Source organism: Tursiops truncatus, chromosome 1 (genome assembly GCF_011762595.2).
Source record: "Tursiops truncatus isolate mTurTru1 chromosome 1, mTurTru1.mat.Y, whole genome shotgun sequence".
Taxonomy (NCBI): Eukaryota; Metazoa; Chordata; class Mammalia; order Artiodactyla; family Delphinidae; genus Tursiops; species Tursiops truncatus.
In genome coordinates this window covers 102,800,893-102,820,787 of record NC_047034.1, presented here as the reverse complement: position 1 = coordinate 102,820,787, position 19,895 = coordinate 102,800,893, and the positions used below count along the sequence as shown (strand labels likewise).

Below are 19,895 nucleotides of genomic sequence, written 5' to 3'. Positions count from 1 at the left end.
GAAAATATTGCCATTACTATTTTCAAAAAATTACCATGTTACTGAAGGAAATAACAAATCCAGGTATTAGGCCTTTCATTAAACCGAAAAATATATACTAGGCTCTCTGTTTGGCACTAGTTACACATAGGTGGAACAGGTGGATATGGTCCCTGTACCCACGGAGCACAAGCCTTACTCATGAATATCTGATGTTAGGCCACACATTTTTAAACAGCTTTTTTTTTTGATGCCTATCCCCTTTTAAGTTGAATAGTTTAAGGAAACAGAAATTCTTATAAAATGGAAAACTTTAATTGTTTAAAGCAAAGGCACAAGTAAACATTTCAGGTTATCATACAATGTTACAATAAGAAATTCCAACAGTAAAATGAAATACATTATAATTTTGCATCTCTATAGTATATTTAATGTATTAGTCTATCCTCTCTTTGGAGTGAAAAGAAGGGGTAGGTAGATCAATGGATTGATGTAAAAAGTTGGATTATAAATAGCATTCACTCCATTTTTAATCAGAAAATTTAATTTCAGTAGAATGAATTAAATTAAAATTAATTTAAAAAACTTACTGTTTCATTAATGACAGAGCAGCAATAATTTTCAGGCTAAAGCTCATTGTTTTCACGAAGTAAATCACTGATTTCATGAAATGTTAGCTGTTGACACTTGGTACTTACACAAAAATCAAGCTGGTCATAAAAGGGCTTTACTAACACACGATTCATACACTTATTTTACTTTAAATCTGAAAATTATAGTGCACTATGTAAAGATAAAGAAGAATGAGGAACCAAATCATTTCTTATGATGTCAGAAATAAAATACTTTAAAAGGTCTAGACCTTGTTTGCAATCAAAGGCACTATCTGGAGAGTAACAAGCTGCATTACATTCCAGAGCTACGAAAAAGTTGTTTTTTCCTTCCCCAAATAGCCAACCAGTTAGTTAGGACTTGGTGTCTCAATTAGTCATCAAACATTGAATGCTTAATATCTATCAATAAAAAGGGTAGAAATTGTGTAAAGTTACATCTTTGACTTATTTTTCCAGGAAGAAAAAATTTACCACTAATTTTTTAAAAGGCTGTTGAAATATTTTCTTGATCTTTAAGGTCTCTGTTTCATCACCTCAATGCAATTTCCATTTTATTCAGGTGACCTGTAGTCTCTCTCAGCATTTCAACCCAGGATGGCAATGACACCAGAAAGTAACTATCCCAAGGGAGTAAGTTATCCTATTACATCCTAAAGGCCAGGAAGATTTTAAACCCTTCTAAGGAGTATTTGAATCAAAGATCTTGAATGAGAAGATTGTCATTTCTAGTTTTTCATTATCCAAATTACAAGAGTCTCAACAGAGTAAGGTTTACTTACCATGATTCTTTTAACAACTAATTCCTAACCAGAAACAGTACTTAGGAAATTCTTTAAGAATATCTTTCAAAGTTTAGAATTGAAACATGGTTCTAGAAAGATGTTCTTACTTTTAAAGTCAAATTATAACACTGACTCAGTGAAGCATAAAGCATAAACCTGAAGGTCAATCAATGATGCATGCTTTCAAGAACAGTGCTAGGATTCTGGTATTCCTTCCTTTCTTTCTCCATTTCCAAAGGCACAGATACCCTTCCAAATTTGTCTATGGCTTCGAAGACTTTGTAATCTAAAATAGCTGGCACACTCTCCATGTTGAATAGTTATAAGTATAGAATCCAACAGGAAATTTTAGGTTTCCAAACCATTAGCTCAACAGCAAAAGCAAATGGTTCAGTCTTCTACTTGAGACAAACTGAAGAGGTAAACCTACATTTTAGAGTATCTAAATTAAGGTCTGCAAACTTTCTCTAAAGGGACAGATAATAGATATTTTAAGCTACTCAACTTTGCTACTGTGGCACAAAAGCAGCCACAGACAACATGCAAATGAATAAGCATGGGTATGCGCCAATAAAACTTAGACCCTGAAATTTGAAGGTCATATGATTTTCATGTGACACAAAATATTATTATTTTGATTTTTTCCTCAACTCTTTAAAAATGTAAAAATCATTCTTAGCTTGTGGGTCATGTGAAAACAGGATGTTGGCTGGAACTGGCTCATGGGCTGGATCATTCGGATTTCTTGATGTGGGGGGTCAAAGCAATCATGTGGCCATGAATCATCTCATTTCACTTGGGCATCAACAGCCTCTAGACTGACAGCAATGAAGCCCAAAAGAGAATCCCAAAGGCACCAGTCAGACAATTCTAGGAGTAGTATCTATGTTCATGAGCTGCGTAAAGCTTATGAGTGTTGATACTTGCATATCTATACATATAGATATATATCTATATAATATATTCAGGAAACAATTTAAATCAAACTTATTTAAATCACATTAACTGTCAGAAAAGCAGGGAATTGAGAAATTCATTAGCTGAGCCTTTTCAAATGCTTTGGTGTCCGAGCGACTTGGATTAAAATCTTGGCTCTGATTACTTACTAACTTGTGACCACAGGTAAATTACTTAACCACTAGAATTTAGCCTGGAGCTATGGAGACAATAGGCATGTTTTCAATCTTGTTTCTCAAGCAAAACGGCTATAAAGGGTTTGCTGGGAAACTCTTGCCTATGATGCACCGTTAAGGCTTAACTCCTTGGTTTAGACAGAAAACTATTTTTGTCTCTTCTGTTCCATTGTGTCATGTAATTTTTTTTTCTCTGCATGCAACATATCGTGCAAAACTGTACCTCCATATTTACCGAATTCTACCTTCCTCTTATTCTTGAAGGTTATTTTTTTTTTTTTCCGTAGGCTGCTTATGAAAATGGGAGTAGAAAGCATCCAGTCAACACATTTTTGTAGTCTTTCCATAGTACAAGTGTAGTTTGGGTGTTTCCTCTAATTTATCAACGACAGGCATTCAGTTTTCTAGGGAAAAAAAGTCTAGATAATAAAGAATTGGTAGGAAAGGATTCTTATGGCTTGCTTTATCTATAGATTAGTAACTAGAGAATCTGAAGATAATGTTCGTAGATTATTTGCAGATACAATTGCTGTGTATTGTGGACCTCAGTCCATTGATTAAATTATATTAAGTAGAATATTAGCACTAAGTAATGTGTGCTATTACCTCTCTAATCATGAAAAATTTATTAGTTACATACACATGAAGTAAAAGATTTCATCAATAGTGTCTTTGAACAAGCATCAGTTATGAATCTGCTAGTGTTGAATGCTAAGCAAAATTCTAAAGCTATTAAAATGTTAGTGTTTGGTTTTATTTTCAATTTTCTTTTAACCTATTATTTACAGAGGTCCTTTTATAATGCTGAAGGCAGTCATCTTGCAACAGATACATTCTCCACATAAAATGTTCAATGTTGCATGGTGCAGATTTATAAATATGTACAAAACCCCACTATATTTGTAGCTAACTTACTACTCTGACTGGTAGGCAACATACAGAAGCATCAGGTGCACATAAAAATCTGAAATTAAAACAAAATTTAGAATTCTCAAGACAGATAACCATTAATTTGTGTTTATAAAATTATGTGAAAAAAAGGCTTTGCGTTTGGGAATTTTCAATGACCCACTAATAAAGCAGTAATTTTAGTTGAAAAAAAAATTCCCCAAACACAAAAAAACCAAGATAAATCAGATGTATGTCTCGGCCAAATGTGTGTAGACAGCCACCCTGAAAACAAACTGATAAACATAAATATACAATTTGTTCACTGAGCATAAAGTATTGCACAAGAACAGTTTTGTCTGAAGAAAATTCAATTTTCCACAGTTCTGAACTTCAAAATCGTTCCCACATATAGATATAATTGCATTTTCTAAACAAGAAACATTAATATTTAGTAATACTGCTAGAACCTTATTTTTCCCATTAACCATATTCCACTCTACTTTATAGCAATGGTAAGTCAGTGGTGAAGATTTGGCAAAGATAAAAAGGCAGTTAAGATTGTAAAATATATATATTTATATATATATACATATGAAACAGATATGTTCCAAAAACCCTTAGTCATGATAACCGATCCCTTAAAAAAATCCACAGTCTAGGTCACAGTGATGGTCAGACAGTGGTTGAGTACGACTCGCTTCTCAGGGGCCGCTCCTTTTGAACCACTTCACTGCTCTCTCTGGTCTTCAGCGCACTGTCTTCTGCTTCGCTTTCACTACCATCTGCCACAGTAGGGTCCAAAGACATCAGGCCAGATTTTCTGTGCAAAGGAAAACCAATGCCACTTTCCTGTAAGGAATTACCTATGAACTCTTCATCAGAGGAATGGAATGATTCATCATCTCCTATTAAATGGCTGACGATGTGGATTCCATCAAAAGGGGGTTGGCCGGAGAAGCCCCTCTGGCCTTTTAGGCACCTGAGCTGTTGAAACAAAATCCAAGTTAATATACTCAACTTGGGGAAATATACACACTCCAAGAAAGCAAACATTTCATGTTTAAGTAAGAAGATACCCTGATCTTTTTCCATTTATGGATATAAATAGTAACTACCAATTTTTTAGTGACTCTCACGTGTTACGCAATGAGCAGGTAACTTATTTTAATTGAATCACCACAACAGTCCTGTGTGGTTGATTTTATTACCTTCATTTTAGACATTAGGAAATAGAGACTCAGGTAGTGTAGCTTGCTGAGGACACATAGCTAATACCCAAGTTTAGATTCAAATGGAACCTTTGTTATACTAGAGATAACATGAACTCCATGTGCCCATCACTTAATTTCAACATCTAACACATCATGGACAATCTTGTTACAATATGCCTCTCTTGTTCCTGGATTATTTTGAGGTAAATCCCAGCCATCCTATCAGTTCACCTGCAAATATTTCAATGTACATCTGTAGAAGATATGGACTTAATAAAGACAATACTCTGAACTATCACACACACTATCTTAGAGCATGTCTCCATAATTTTGTGAATGATGATAATGGTTTACAAATCAATAAAATTTGCTAGGAGTCTCCATCCTGTTATAATATCCTAAACACCACCATACCACTATCACTCAATTAGGGCAGAAATGCTTCTTCCCACTATTGATATGTCCTTCTGTGTAGAGGGAAGGCCAGTGATGTATAACATTTTTGCCTTCTCTCCCCTATTCCTCCCAGGGAGAAGGAGTGACTTCTTTCACCAGGGGTAGGGAAGAGGAATGGCACATATTGCTCAGCTCTTTTCCCTCTCTTTCCATCTTTGGGAACCAGGTTCTGTTTCTCTATCCCTGGAATTTTATAGGGTCATACCCTTGTGTGGGAAGGGCTATGCAGATCAAATGCCACCTATTACTCGGGGGGGGGGGCAAGTCTGACAAATTCTAGAGTTCAGTATTGAAAAACCCATTGTTGCACACATCAAAACCACATTCTCCCAAACCAGTTTTATCAGTATTAAGGGTGATTTCTTTTCATCATCTGCCACTTCTTTGCCTAAATTCCCACAAATTCCCAAACCCACCACCATAGATACTACCACATCCACTATCATATAATTAAGACATCAGCTTCTCCTCAAGGGCTTATGTTTTAAATATAAAATTTAATTTTGATATTATCACCTGTTTATCTCATACACCATGAATTTTCTCCTACGACAAAGTAGAAGAGTTAAAAAAAATCCAAAACAATAAAAACCATTAACTATCAAAATCTACCTTTATTATCAAGAATTTGCTAAAAATATACTCCATGTCTCTTGTCCTTATCATTACTATCAACCTGCAATTTTGTTTCTCCAGGACAAATTCCTGGTCACTATCTTTCGAATCTTGAGATAAAGACAATGTGAAATATTCAGGAAATATTACATACACTTTCAAAACTAACGGTTCTGAGAGTAAAGACATTACAGCTTTGCCATAACACCTCCTAGCTTTCCTGACAGACTTCCAGGAAGAAGTGAAGAAACCCTAGTACTTCCCTGTTGGTATGTGACAATGGGAAACAAGAGGGATGCTGGGACTCAACACAGTGATGTCTGCCTCAGGTAAACCTTCAGCCATTAAGAAATTCCTGTGCCCTAGGCTAAGAGAACATCATAGTGAGGTACAATGTAATTTACGTAAAACCTTCCTCTTTGGCATAGCAGAAGGGATATAAACTTGGATATAAACTTGGAGTTGAATCTTTAGGGAAAGGGCACAGAGCACCACAAAGACCTCTCCGTGGTTGTGATACACACTGCATTACTACAACTGCCACACTCTGATGCAACATCCTATCACCATATTGCAACACATGATTTATAGCTCCAAGTGCAAAATTAAGTCAGTTGATGTCTTCCTTTTTCTTGTCCCCAAACCCTTTTTGAAGAAATAATATAGAGCACGTGTCTTCCTTCTTCCTGGCTATAAAGGAGGAGTATGGCGGAGGAACCACAACTTCCCAATTGTTTGGAAAGCTATGCTTTTCTTTGCTCTACCAAAATTTATTGCAATTAAAACACTGTACCCTCATAACAAATGTAATAATCGACCTCAAATATTATATAAAGTGGACTACAGATTGAAGGGTCATTTATTCAATGTCAAAGGAGATGCAATTATTGCTTCTTTGAGAACTGCTAATGTAGAACAGCGAAGACATCGAGAAATTTTTTGGTGGAAAGAAGAAAACTGTGAAGGTAAGGGACGGTAAAACTGAAGCTATATCCTAGTTATCCCCTGGACCTAGGAGTGTGCATACTGGTTCTGAAAGGGAAGAGGCCTGTGGTAGGCCCTGAAGGTAGACATCTGGGCAAGGAATTCCAGGGTACTGAGTACGTAGAGTATGGTCTCAGAGGGGTTAGACTTCAGGTGCGGATGTCCTCTGGGAGGGCATCCTGTGAAAAGGGGTTTGGCTGGGAGAGGACCAGAGCTGGGCCCTCTGAAGTGCTGTCTTGGTTGCCTGCATCTAAGAGCTGTACTGCTTACCCTTATTACTAGACTCTTGGGAATTAATTATATTTAAACAACAACAGAGACTTCCCTGGTGGTCCAGTGGTTAAGACGCTGTGCTTCCACCACAGGGGGCATGGGTTTGATCCCTGGTCGGGGGAACTAGGATCCCGCATGCCGCATGGTGTGGCCAAATAAAAAGAAAGAAAGAAAAAAGAAAGAAAACAACAACAACAAAAAGCAGACAAGTAACCTTCTTAACCCAACCCCCCTAGAAAAACTTTCAGGGATATTACCAATAACAAACTTAGATTAGCATATCTCAAAACATGGCCCACTGATCATTAGCATTAGGATAACCAAGTATGCCTATTAAAAATGTAGAATCGCTCCCCAGATTTAAGGATCCCAAATATGGAGAGTAAAACCCCAGAAACTATATTTTTTACAAGCATCTCAGGAGATTTTGATGTATTCAGAGAATCACTGTGGCAGATCCTATGTTCAAACCAAATGGGGCTGACTCAGAAAGGAGTTGATTTACCTGAAATGCAACTATCAATTATGCAGGACAAAAGTGCTCCTGAACTATGAACATCTACCTGTTTGTGTCTGGTATACACAAATGGACACCATCTTTCAGTAGTACAACCAAGCTGTTCTGGGCCAATTCTACTATCTGGTGGTTGAAACAAGGAGTGGTCTGTTGAAACCTCTTTTCCTGAAACTTTCTTCTGGTCTAAGGGTAGAGTCTACGAATGTATATGTTCAAAAAAGCTGAGTAATTTTGATGTACATCCTAGGATAAGGACCACTCTTTAGGCAATTTTTTTTGTTTGGTTTTGTTTGACATCTTTTTTGGGTCAATCACAGGATAAAGAATCTGACAAAAGCTACTGCCTTTTGTCTTGAAAAGTATACATACATACTAGATGGAGCATACCCTTTTGAGGCCCACTGTCTTTCTAATTTTAGGTTAAAGACTATAGGAATATCTTCGTGACACTGGGAACAGCAATGACAAAAACTTCAATTGTGAAATACACTCATATCGTGGAAAAGAAAAAAATGTATTATTTTTCTGGGTGAAATTAGACATAGGTTTTAAAGTCAATGAATGTGCCTAGAAGTACTTTTGAGATTCACCAAGGAAAAATAGGCACCAGGAGTCTCTAAATTGTATGTAAAGGGATTCAGGAATCTCTGGATTCCCCAAAGAAGAATCTCAGCAGGATCATCCTACAATGACGGTCATAGTCAATGAATCCTACCCAGGCATTCAGAACTTCCTGTCAGATTTTTAAGTTCTTTAGTCTTTTTTATTTATTTTATTTTTGGCTGCGTTGGGTCTTCGTTGCTGCGCGCTGGCTTTCTCTAGCTGTGGTGAGTGGGGGCTACTCTTTGTTGTGGTGCGCAGACTTCTCATTTCAGTGGCTTCTCTTGTTGCGGAGCATGGGCTCCAGGCACGCGGGCTCAGTAGTTTTGACCCATGGGCTCTAGAGCACAGGCTCAGTAGTCGTGGCACACGGGCTTAGTTGCTCCGCGGCACGTGGAATCTTCCCGGGCCAGGGCTCGAACCCGTGTACCCTGCATTGGCAGGCAGATTCTTAACCACTGCGCCACCAGGGAAGTCCTTAAGTTCTTTAGTCTTAAAGTTTGCGTAGAGAGTAAAGTACTATCAGACATTTGAGGAAAGCATCTAAGAGAAACCAAAAAAAAGAAACTAGAAGTTAACAGGCTATCTGTGGAGAAGAAAACTTGATGCTGCATCCATGTAAAAAAAAAAAGTGATATTCTAAAAAAGGGTCTTAGACATAAATTTCTCTGACCTGAAAGACATGTGCTTTGAAATTGAAAAAGCTGTCAAGTGCCCAGGACAATGGATAAAAGTAGACCTATACTACAGTACATCACAATAAAATTTCAGGACACTGGGAACAAAGAAAAGACAAAGTATCCAGCCTAAAACAACAAGTTTTACATAAAAGATTAAGAATCAGAATGGTATCAGACAATTACAGCAATGCCTCCAAAATTCTGAGAAAAACATTTCTAACCTATATTTTAAAAAGTTGTAATTACCTTAAAAAAATTTTTTATACCCATACAAACTATCAATTAAATGTGAGACTAAAATATGAGTTAAAAGCTTAAAGGACTTGAACCGGAATCAGATAAATCCTTTTTATAGTTTATCTTCCATCGTTTTTCTCCCCCTGCCCCACACCGAAAGGTAGGTGATATGCTCCACCAAAATGAAGTACACCAAGAAAGACATCCTTTTGTTTTTGATCCAGGAAAAAGGAAGTCTAATACAAAAGTGAGGCAAAAGGAATTCCTACAATAATAAAAAAAGCTCCCAAGATGACATCTATGCAGGCCTCCAGGCAGTCAGACCTCTTTGAAGAAGAACAGCAGGCCAGAGGAAAGATTTCTTCAAGAAGGTGAAATTAGTAGTACACGTAAATTGTTTGAAAAGAAAAGATTAACACATAACAGGAGATTTACACTGTATTAGAGGAGAGTTATGCATAAGAGACCACACCAAGAAAACGAAAAAACTAAGACAATCATTTGAATAAATGTACGCAGATAAAATGATCACAATAAGACACTATTTCCATACAATTGAATGCTATTTGGCAATAAAAAGGAATGAAGTAGTGATACATGAATGAACCTCAAAAACATTAAGCTGAGTCAAAGAAGCCAAATATAAAAGACAACATATTGCATGATTCCATTTATATGAAATGTCCAGAACAGGCAAGTCCACAGAGACAGAAAGTAGATTAGTGGCTGCCTGCGACTAGGGAAGTGGGGGGAGGACAAAGGGAATGGCTGAAAATGGACATGAGGTTTCTTTCTGGGGTGATAGAAATATTCCAAAATTAGATTGTGGTTATGGTCACACAACTCTATAAATATACTAAAAGCTACTGAATTTTACACTTAAAATGGAAGAACTTTATGATATGTAAATTATATCTCAATAAACCTGTTTAAAATAACTAGAGCCAGAAAAACAAACTCTCCCCAAAACATTATTTTTCAAACTTCCCTGATAAGACCATCTTGGAAATTTGTTAAAAATAAGATTTTCCAGGCCTGTCTTTGGTCTACACTCTAGAGGAGAGGCCTCTAGGGAAACTACTCAGGAGCTTTAACACACACACACACACACACACACACACACACACACACACACACACAGACGAAATGTACCTTTCTTAGGAGTGGACCCCTTCCAAATCTTTGAGTAGGGTCCTGGTTTCTCTCCAAATGACTGAGTCTGTACCAGTAATTCTTTCTGGTTAGAAAGTATCGCATGGTGTCACACACATTGGAAAGGTCCCTTTAAAGAGATGAAGCGTGTACTAAAAGTATGGAGGCAAGAGAGAGGTCTGAAGAACTGTTAAACAGTTTAATATTAGGCTGCTAGGGGTGTTGGGCAGTGCAAATTGCTAAGTCAAAGAAGTCAATCTGAAAAGGCTAAATACTGTATGATTCCACCCATATAACATTTTGGAAAAGGCAAAATGATGGAGACAGTAAGTAGACCAGTGGTTGCTAGAGGTTCAAAGAGAGAGAAGGAAGAATAAATAGGTAGAGCACAAGAGATTGTTTGGCAGTGCAACGCTTCTGTATGATACTGTAATGGTAGATACAAGTCATCATACATTTGTAAAAACCCACAGAACGTATTGTACAACACAAAGAGTGCATCCTAAAGTAAATAAGGACTTTGGTTAATAATATATCATATATCAGCTTATGTATGACACTAACACAAGATGTGCATAGGGAAAACTGTGGAAAGGCATTGAGGGGGTGTACCTCTGCATTTTCTGATCAATTTTTCTGTAAGTCTAAGACTGTTCCCCAAAATAAATCTATCAATTAAAAAAAATGAGATGTTCTGTGGTATTCTTCTATGACCACAATGCTATAATATCAAAACTGCTTGAGAAAATTTTGAGAGTATGTTTGTTTCAAGGTAATGTTTAGGCTCGTGTTCTTCAAAAAGATAAAACTCAGTAAAAAGCACACAAATTTTAAGTGTACAGGTTGATAAACTTTTACTTATGTATATGCCCATGTAACTACCATCTGGATCAAGATACAGAATGCTTCCAACACCCCAGGAGGCTTCCTTGTATCCCTTCTTCTCTGAGTGATAACCCTACATTCCCTCAAAGGTAGCCACTACTCTGACATCTATCACCATAAAATAGTATTGCCTGTTCTCAGACTTAATATAAAGAAACATGTGGTATGTACTCATTTGTGTCTGGCCCCTGTTACTCGACATTATGTTTGTGAGATTCATCTACGTTGGCATGTATAGCAGTTGTTCACTCTTTTTCAGTGCCATGTTGTATTCCACTATGTGAACATATCAAAATTTAACTATCCATTATAATGTTAAAGGCTTTCTGGGTTGTCTCCAGCCTACTGCATATAAGGCTGCTAGAAACATTCTTAAATATGTTTTTTTGGTGAATATAAGCACTCATTTCTCTTGAATATAATTGCTGGGTCATTGTGTTAAGCTCTAGTAAATTGCCAAGCCATTTTCCAAAGTGCTGTAACATAAGCTCTTTAATTTTTGCAAGAAAACTTTTGCCTTACCTTCTGCCAGGTTGGTCGTTAAAGCAAATTAATGGTCCCTTAACGGATCACACTGATTAAATTCATTCCAGGTTCTTATTAGAAAATACAACATTGAATTTTCAGCTGTCCAATCACATTAGCGAAGACATGGAATGTAAACTGGTGGTAGAAGTAAACTGGTGGTAGAAGTGTAAATCGGTAAAAGCACTTTTGAAAATGGTTTGGCAGTATTTACTAAAGTTGACCATCTATCTACATACCCTACACCTAAAATAATCACAGATTACAGTTTGCTTGGGACAAACTATTTTCATTCTCAAAAGTGGCCTGGTTTGAACGATAAATAATAAGTCACCCAGCAATTCCATTCTTAAGTATATGAACAATAGAAATAAATATAATACACTAAAAAAATTTATAACAGGGTTCATAGCAATTTTATTCATAATAACCCCAAATGGAAATAACAGTAGAATGAGTAAATAAGTTATGGTATAGTCATATAATTGACACAATAGAGTGACAAAAATGAATGAACAATTACTGCTACATGGAACAACATAAATCTCACAGTACTGAGCAAAGGAAGCCAAACACAAAATAATCCATTCTGTATGATTTCATTAGTATAAGGTTAAAAACTAGGCAGTGAGTGGAAGAGTGACAAGGAGACTTTTGAAATGCTGGCAAGGTTCTAGTTCTTGACCTTGGTGGAAGGTTAAATGGGCATGTTCATTTTTGTGATAATTCATCAAGCTGGACACTTAGGATTTATGCATTTTTCTGTATATATCTTACACTTAAATTAAAATGTCTATTATTAAATAAAAGTCCAAGAACTAATTATTTTAACTGTTAGATTGAATCATATGATATTGCCATTTTTGTAAGTGAAAGTCAAGTATCAGCAATTTCATTTGGCTTAATTAACCTAATTTTTGGTTATTTTTGTATTATATATATTCATACAAACTGCCTCAAAATCTTTAGGGAACAAGGAGGGGTATAAATCTAAAAAGAAACATTATCCACCATGCATATTAAGTTTCTTAGTTTCAATTATTTGTTTAGTTGTATCCCAAGACTAGGTGATCAATAAAGCCTCAAATATGCTTCCAAATTTATCTGTAGCTTGACCATTTTGATAATAAATTAGTTACATTCACCAGAACAAAACCCCCAAATAATCCTATAACAAAAAAATCAAAATTGCTTCTTTTATTTTTGAAAGTATTTTGTTTGTTTTCCAGTATTATTTTGATATTAATACTTTAAAATATTAGCATTTTTACAAACCATTTTTATAACTTTTATAACATTTTAAATAAATCAACAGGCATAAATATATTCACACATACCTTAATATTGTAGTGATTCACACACACATGCATATTTGACTTTTTATTATTATTACTATTATTATTATTATTATTATTATTATTGGCCGTGCTGCACAGGCATGACGGATCTTAGTTCCCTGACCAGGAATCCAACCCGCACCCCCTCTAGTAGAAGCATGGAGTCTTTACCACTGGGCCGCCAGGGAAGTCCCTGAGTTTATATTAATAGATATGTTTTTTCCAAATGATATGATTTAACACTGGAATTAAATATTTAAAATCAGTACTGTCTGGAAAAATATGGAATGGTTGCTTGCTGTACATATATTTTACCTCTTGTTAGCGCCTGATGATGGGGATTATTTCTTAATCATTTTTGTATCCTAGAACTTAGCATTCTGACTTGACCAGAGTAGGCACCTAAGAATGTTGAAGAACTACACTGAAAAGACAGCAGGATTCTTGAAAAAACCCTGGGGTACTGATTATTCATCCTGTCCTTTTAAATGCTGAATGAGAATACTAATAAGCAGACAGATGAAAGTGCTAATATACAAAATCCAAATAATGTACTGTTTCTTACCTGATGTGGATTGCTTCATCATGTTATGCATTAAGAGACAGAGTAAAAAAAAAGTAAAAACATGTAGAATTTATTTAAATAATACTTAAGACATTCTGATATACTCATTACAACTTAAAAAGTTAACAAAATCTTAACCTCTCACTATCAACAAAGAGTTTGGACTTAAGGATTTCTCTGCATGTATTAAGCAATGCTGACCTAAGAAAGCATTTAGTAATTAGAAAAGGAAAGTGATAAGCTAAGATATTATACAACTTATAAAGAATAAAGCACAAAATGCACTATAGGTAATAAGAAAACAGGAAACTGTCATGTTCATAGTCTGATGAACGTAGGTTTTGACAGGAAACAGCAGAGTTTCTAACTGTATGACAGTAAAAGTACAAACACTAAAAAAGAGTATTAAAAACTATTACAGTTGTTTCACAGAAAAAATTATATTAAAATTTTAAAGCAAGGAAAACCTGCAGGGGTGAATATTCTGAAGCCCCAAGGGACTTCATAATCATTAAGGATATAGAAGTATTTTCTGTAATATTTCCTTAGTCTACTTCATTCGCTAAACAACTAAAGGTTAAGATAGAAGTTTCTTTCGTAAAACAGAGAAGTGTGATAGTTTTAGAGACATACAGCTTTTAAATATAACTTCTTAATAAATAACAGGAAAATCTGTCCTAAGAAAACTTGATCATTTGGGCTAGTGACCATGTAAACAGAGGACACAACATGTTCTCTATGTGTTTGCTTTCTTTCTGCACATTATAGAACAGTGGTAACTTGAAAAATGTTAGAGTTGATTTTATAGTTGATTTTAAAGAGACACAACAGGTTATTCTCCTTCCATTTTCAACATGTAGAGGTAAAAGAATTAATAATGAACACTTATATTTATATGATGCTTTACAGTTAAAACTGCTTCCATGTGTATTATTTCAAGTTAAAAATTTTTCCCAGTGTGTATGCTTGGAAGTTGAATTGTGCAGGCAACTACTACTTTCTGAGATTCAGAAGAATAATAAGAAGGACTGCACTGAGTATTTTGAAAGACAATCAATCCACAACAAAGTGGAAAAAAGTCATCCACACACCAAAAAAACCCCTAACCAAATGAACTTTGATCGCTACTAGACAGGGTTTAAACCATTGAAGTGAGTCATGTGATACCAAATGAACTGCAAAACAGTTGCAGTAAGTTTCCAAGACTGAGTCATATCAGATTATAAAAGCTCCTATTTGTACATTTGGGTTTGTATAATCAATCTTTGTAAAACACAGAGCTATAGCTTTTAAAGCTAAACGTAACATTTCTATAAGTGATGTATTTTATATATATATATATATATATATATATATAGGCAGATGTACATAAAGTCCAATAACATAGATTTGTGCTTCTAAGTTATAAAGGCTTTACTCTTTTTTCCCAAAGTTTAATCAGTGATTTTGTTGGATTCCTTACAGAATAATTTTAATAGTTTTCCTTATTTTCAAAATTTAAAATAAATGTCAATGGGAAATAATACACTACATTTATTCTCAATTATACACACAACAAAGATTAAAACTAGCGATAATGTGCCCGTCTGGGTAGCTCAGCTGGTGCTGGGGACGGAGGTCGGCTCCCACCCTCTGCCTGCGAGCTCAGGCACAGCGGGCAGCCCGCCCGGCCTCCCATGGGCTGAGGGGGCGACACTCCCAGCTTTAGGTCCAGAAGAGAGTGGCATTCAGAACACAGGTCACTCGTTCAGACAACAGAGCCAGTGTAGACCAGGTCCTAAGTGTGACAGGGAATGACCTAGGAAACTTTGGGTTTTTGAAGTCAATTCTTAATGTTCTATATTGTTAATATCTTGAAAATTTGTTAAATGTTGAAAGCCTTATTACTATTTTCAGATCCTTTCAATAAACAGGCTTGTTTAAAAACAAAAACACCCAAAAAACTAGCGATAAACATAAACAGCCAAAATTCAGTAATTACCTACAGTAATTAAAAATCAGATTAAGTTTAAAAATTCAAGAATTTTATTGAAATAATATAAAATAGACAATGCTGAAAATGTATTTGGTTTTAATATATGTAAATCATTTTTTAAAAACTGATAAAACACTTAGAATTAAAAAAATATAGATTCTATGTTAAATGTATAAAATGCAATAGTTAAAACCTACATTATTAGAAGCAAAGAAAAAAAGTACATACCCACATTAATAAGTGAAAAAGGAGAAAAGTAAGGTTTGAAACTGAAGAAATTTATACTGTGCATTTGTTACCAGAGAAGGAGAGAGGGGGAAGAAATAAAAGTCATTTACAAAGAACTCTTAATCTTTCTGTAGCACATACTTAGATTTATCCAGTACACTTGGGCAAACAAAATGAAACTGCCATTGCCCTCTTCCTGGCAGCTGACACATCTTGATAAAATTGAAACCATTAACATTATTTAGAAGGTACTCTAATGTCAATGGTGATGAGGTTAGGAATATATGAGGTTCTATGTAAATTTATGACCAATTACAGGAAATAAATCACTTCACACTTGTTTCACTCTGAACTTTTAAAGCTACATCAAAGTACCACGTACATTTCATATGATTTAACCTTTAGCTGGAGCACTGAAAAAAATTCAAACCTTTAGCAAAACATCCTCATAAAAACGAAGCATTTCTTTTCTATCTGGATTGAATTCTTAAGAGGAATTATTCTTCTCTAAAACTAAATCATGGGTTTTATCAGTCCATCCAATCAGCCAAATTTTGAATCATTTATCTGATAAGGGATTAGTGTCTAGAATATATAAAGAATTCTTACAACTCAATTATAAAAAGACTACCCAGTTTGAACTGGGCAAAGGGTCTGAGTAGATATTTCTCTAAAGAAGATATAAATGGCCAATAAACATAGGGAAAGACGCTCAATATCATAAACCATCAGGAGAATACAAATCAAAAACAAAATGATATGACATTTACACTTACTAGGACAGCTATAAAAAAAGAGAGAGAATAACAAGTATTGGCAAAGATGTGAAGAAACTAGAACCCTCATAAACAGCCAGCGGGAATATACAATGGTACAGCTTCTTTGGAAAACAGTATGGCAGTTCCTCAAATGGTTAAGCATAGAGTTACCACATGACCCAGCAATTTCATTACTAAGTATACATTCAAGACAGATGAAAATATGCTCACAAAGAAACCTGTACATAAATGCTTGCAGCAGCATTATTTATAATAGCCCCAAAGTGGGAACAACCGAAATGTCCATCAACTGATGCATAGATAAATAAATTATGGTATATCCATATGAAGGAATATTATTAGGCAATAAGAAGGAATGAAGTACTGATACATGCTACTATTTACATGGATGAACTTTGAAAACATTATGCTAAGTACCAGAAACCAGTCACAGATGACCACATATTGTATAATTCCATTAAATGAAATGTCCAGAATAGGGAAATCAATAGGGACAGAAAGTAGATTAGTGTTTGCCTAGAGCTGGGGGACGGGAACTTGGGGGAAATGAGGAGTGACTGATAATGGGAATGTGATTAATTTTTGAGTGATAAAAATGTTCTGAAATTTATTGTGGTGATGACTGCACAACTCTGTGAATATATAAAAAACTACTGGATTGCACATTTTAAATGGGTGAACTGTACTGTATGTGAATTAAAGCTCAATAAAGCTGTTATATATATATAAATATATTAAGTATCTACATCTATATATATATTTACACATATATCAGATATCCATTTTGTGGATATGTTTTCAATGGAGATATTGCCAGACTGAAAAGAAATAATTTTCTATTTAGGAAATGCAGAAATTTTAATTGATTAAAAAAATTCACCAACAATATTAACCTTTAACATCTAGTTTTTTCTCAACAGAAAAAGAAATGATGGCTACCTTCTACAGTTTCATTTTAAACAGGCAGAAAATATTTGCAATAAAATGTTTAACCCTTTAGACTGAAGTTAAAGGAGATGAATGCATTTATAGTATTTACTTTCTTCAGAAACTAAAACTCTTGATGGAAAAATAATTTTAAATATATACTATATATATATATATATGGCTACACACCCACACTATTTTATCACTGAACACAAAATAAGCTTTCAAACAGACAAGGTTAGTATCCCTTTCTTCCTCATTCGGAGGTGCTCACAGGCTGCTTAGTTAAGATTGGGTACTTGCAAACCACATGACCTCACGAATGCTATCTTATCATATCACAGGTTCCTCACACTGACCACAACAACTTAAATCAGACAGGCAGGAAAGGAGCACTGAGTCTTTGACAAGTATTATTGGTATGACATTTTCAGCTGTTCAGCTTGTGGGGAGTGAAAATCTGATTATCTCACGTCCAACTGCATCTGTGAGATATGGTCCATGAAAAGCGCATGATTTACTGCACTAAAGACTTCCAACCACAATGTAAAATTTTTAGTTTTTGTAAATCAGAGAGAGTTAGCTATTCATCTTTTATCGATTTTCCTTTAATCGACACAGTAAATTTATGGAGCACATTTTCAAATGTTCCTAGTTTGAAAAACTGTCAATACTATGTTACTGTTTCTTTTTTTTTTTTTTCTGCGGTATGTGGGCCTCTCACTGTTGTGGCCTCTCCCGTTGCAGAGCACAGGCTCCGGACGCGCAGGCTCAGTGGCCATGGCTCATGGGCCCAGCCGCTCCGCGGCACGTGGGATCTGCCCGGACCGGGGCATGAACCCGTGTCCCCTGCATTGGCAGGCTGACTCTCAACCACTGTGCCACCAGGGAAGCCCTGTTACTGTTTCTTTTAAAAACTAGCATTTTAAAATTGAATTACGTGATGCAAAAAAAAAAAAAAAGTTTTTAAAAATGACTATATTTCAAAATCTTAGTGTAGTTGAAGAAACTGGACTAATACTTAAGAATAGAGCACTAAAAAACAAGTGTGAAGTACTGGATAGCTTGGTGAATAATAGCACAAGAATACCTAAATTAGATTGAAAAGATTCAAATTGGCTCTGAAATGCATCATTTGAACCAAGGCCTTAAAAGGAAAATAACTCATAACATAATCAAGGAAGAAGATTGTATTTTATGGATTTCCTCTTGTTTGATTAAGAAAGCTTTACCCTCAGCCATCAGATCAATCTCTACAAATGATTTCTTCACTACCACACACTAAAAACAGACTGATCAGGGGAAGGCTCTCTCTGGTTTCAGAGGTGTCCCTCTTTACTGATTTCCCTCCTACTTTTTTAGCTGTTCCTTCCTTACTTGCTCTCTACTTGCCTCCAAGCCTTTGCATATGATGGCTTCTCTACCTGAAATATCCTTCTACTTTCCTTTTCCTGGTTATCTTCTATTCTTCCTTCAATACAGAGTTTAGGCAGCCCCACGCCCAGATGCTTCCTCACGTTTCTGGGCCGTGGTACCATACGGTTCTACCACAGCACTGCCCATACTGACTGGCTCTCCCTACCAGTCTGAATTCCTTAACAATTGGGACTATGACTTTTCTACACCTAGCACAGGACTGGGATGGAAAGGACTTTAAAGATCATTTAGTATAACTGTTTTGGGATGTAGAAACTGAGGGAAAGCCTGAGGCATGCCTGGGAGCTAAAAGATGTCCAAATGTTCACTGAATGAATGTATGAAGTAAATTGGCATCCTGAGGTCACACAGTTAATCAGTGGCAGAACTAGGCCTACAATCCAGGATGACAGTTTCTCAACCACCTGCAGTAAGATGGAGAGCAAAGACACAAAATTCAGAAACAAAACTAAACTTATCAAATGAAAAAACCCAAAGAACAACAAACAAAATCCGGAAATGCTATTAAGAACCTGATAAATTGCATGGATATTTATTTTTCCCCTCTTCTCTATTTTATGAATGTGTTTAGCAGTAGTGACATGATAGTGAAGGAGAAAGTAAGAGGTGAAGAGTAGGGATAATCAGCTTTCAAATAAATGAAGGAAATTTAAAAACTGAATACTGAAGTCTTGAAACCTGAGTATATGAGTAAATTCACTGGATTTAAAAATCATAGCTCATTTTGGTTGCCCCATATCAGGTTGAATGAAATCTTCAAGCACACCTTATTAGTATCATTCTAAATGTCAACAAGTAATACTGTAGTCATGCTAAAACCTTATTGGTATCATACATATGATTGAAATGGCTTTAGGCATTTATATCTTATTTTCCTCATGTCTTAGATCTAAGAGTATACTATTAGATGGCCTCTTCGTGGGAAGGCTGAAAGCAAGTCTCTTCCACCCCTATTGAATTAAATCTGTTTAAGAACTGCTGTAAGTAACTATAAAAACTGTCACTCTAGGCTTTATAGTTAGCTCCATTTCCTTAAAAAAAATGCTTATTATCATCTACCTTTATTTCTCATAACCCAAGTGGTATTTGACATGCAGTTTCCCTTGAAGTGGT

At 35.5% G+C, this 19,895-nt stretch overlaps 1 protein-coding gene across 10 annotated transcripts in view; it reads right to left on the bottom strand.

The window, feature by feature from the left end:
* Nucleotides 1–272: 272 nt before the first annotated feature.
* The window catches only part of EVI5 (ecotropic viral integration site 5), a 206,483-nt gene continuing 186,860 nt past the window's right edge, over nt 273–19,895 (bottom strand). For all 10 annotated transcript variants that reach the window (XM_019919870.3, XM_073811072.1, XM_073811065.1 and 7 more), the window contains one exon: nt 273–4,383. In XM_019919870.3, the coding sequence (XP_019775429.1) occupies nt 4,072–4,383 (312 nt within the window). In that variant the 3' untranslated portion in view covers nt 273–4,071. The remainder of the gene's footprint in view (nt 4,384–19,895) is intronic.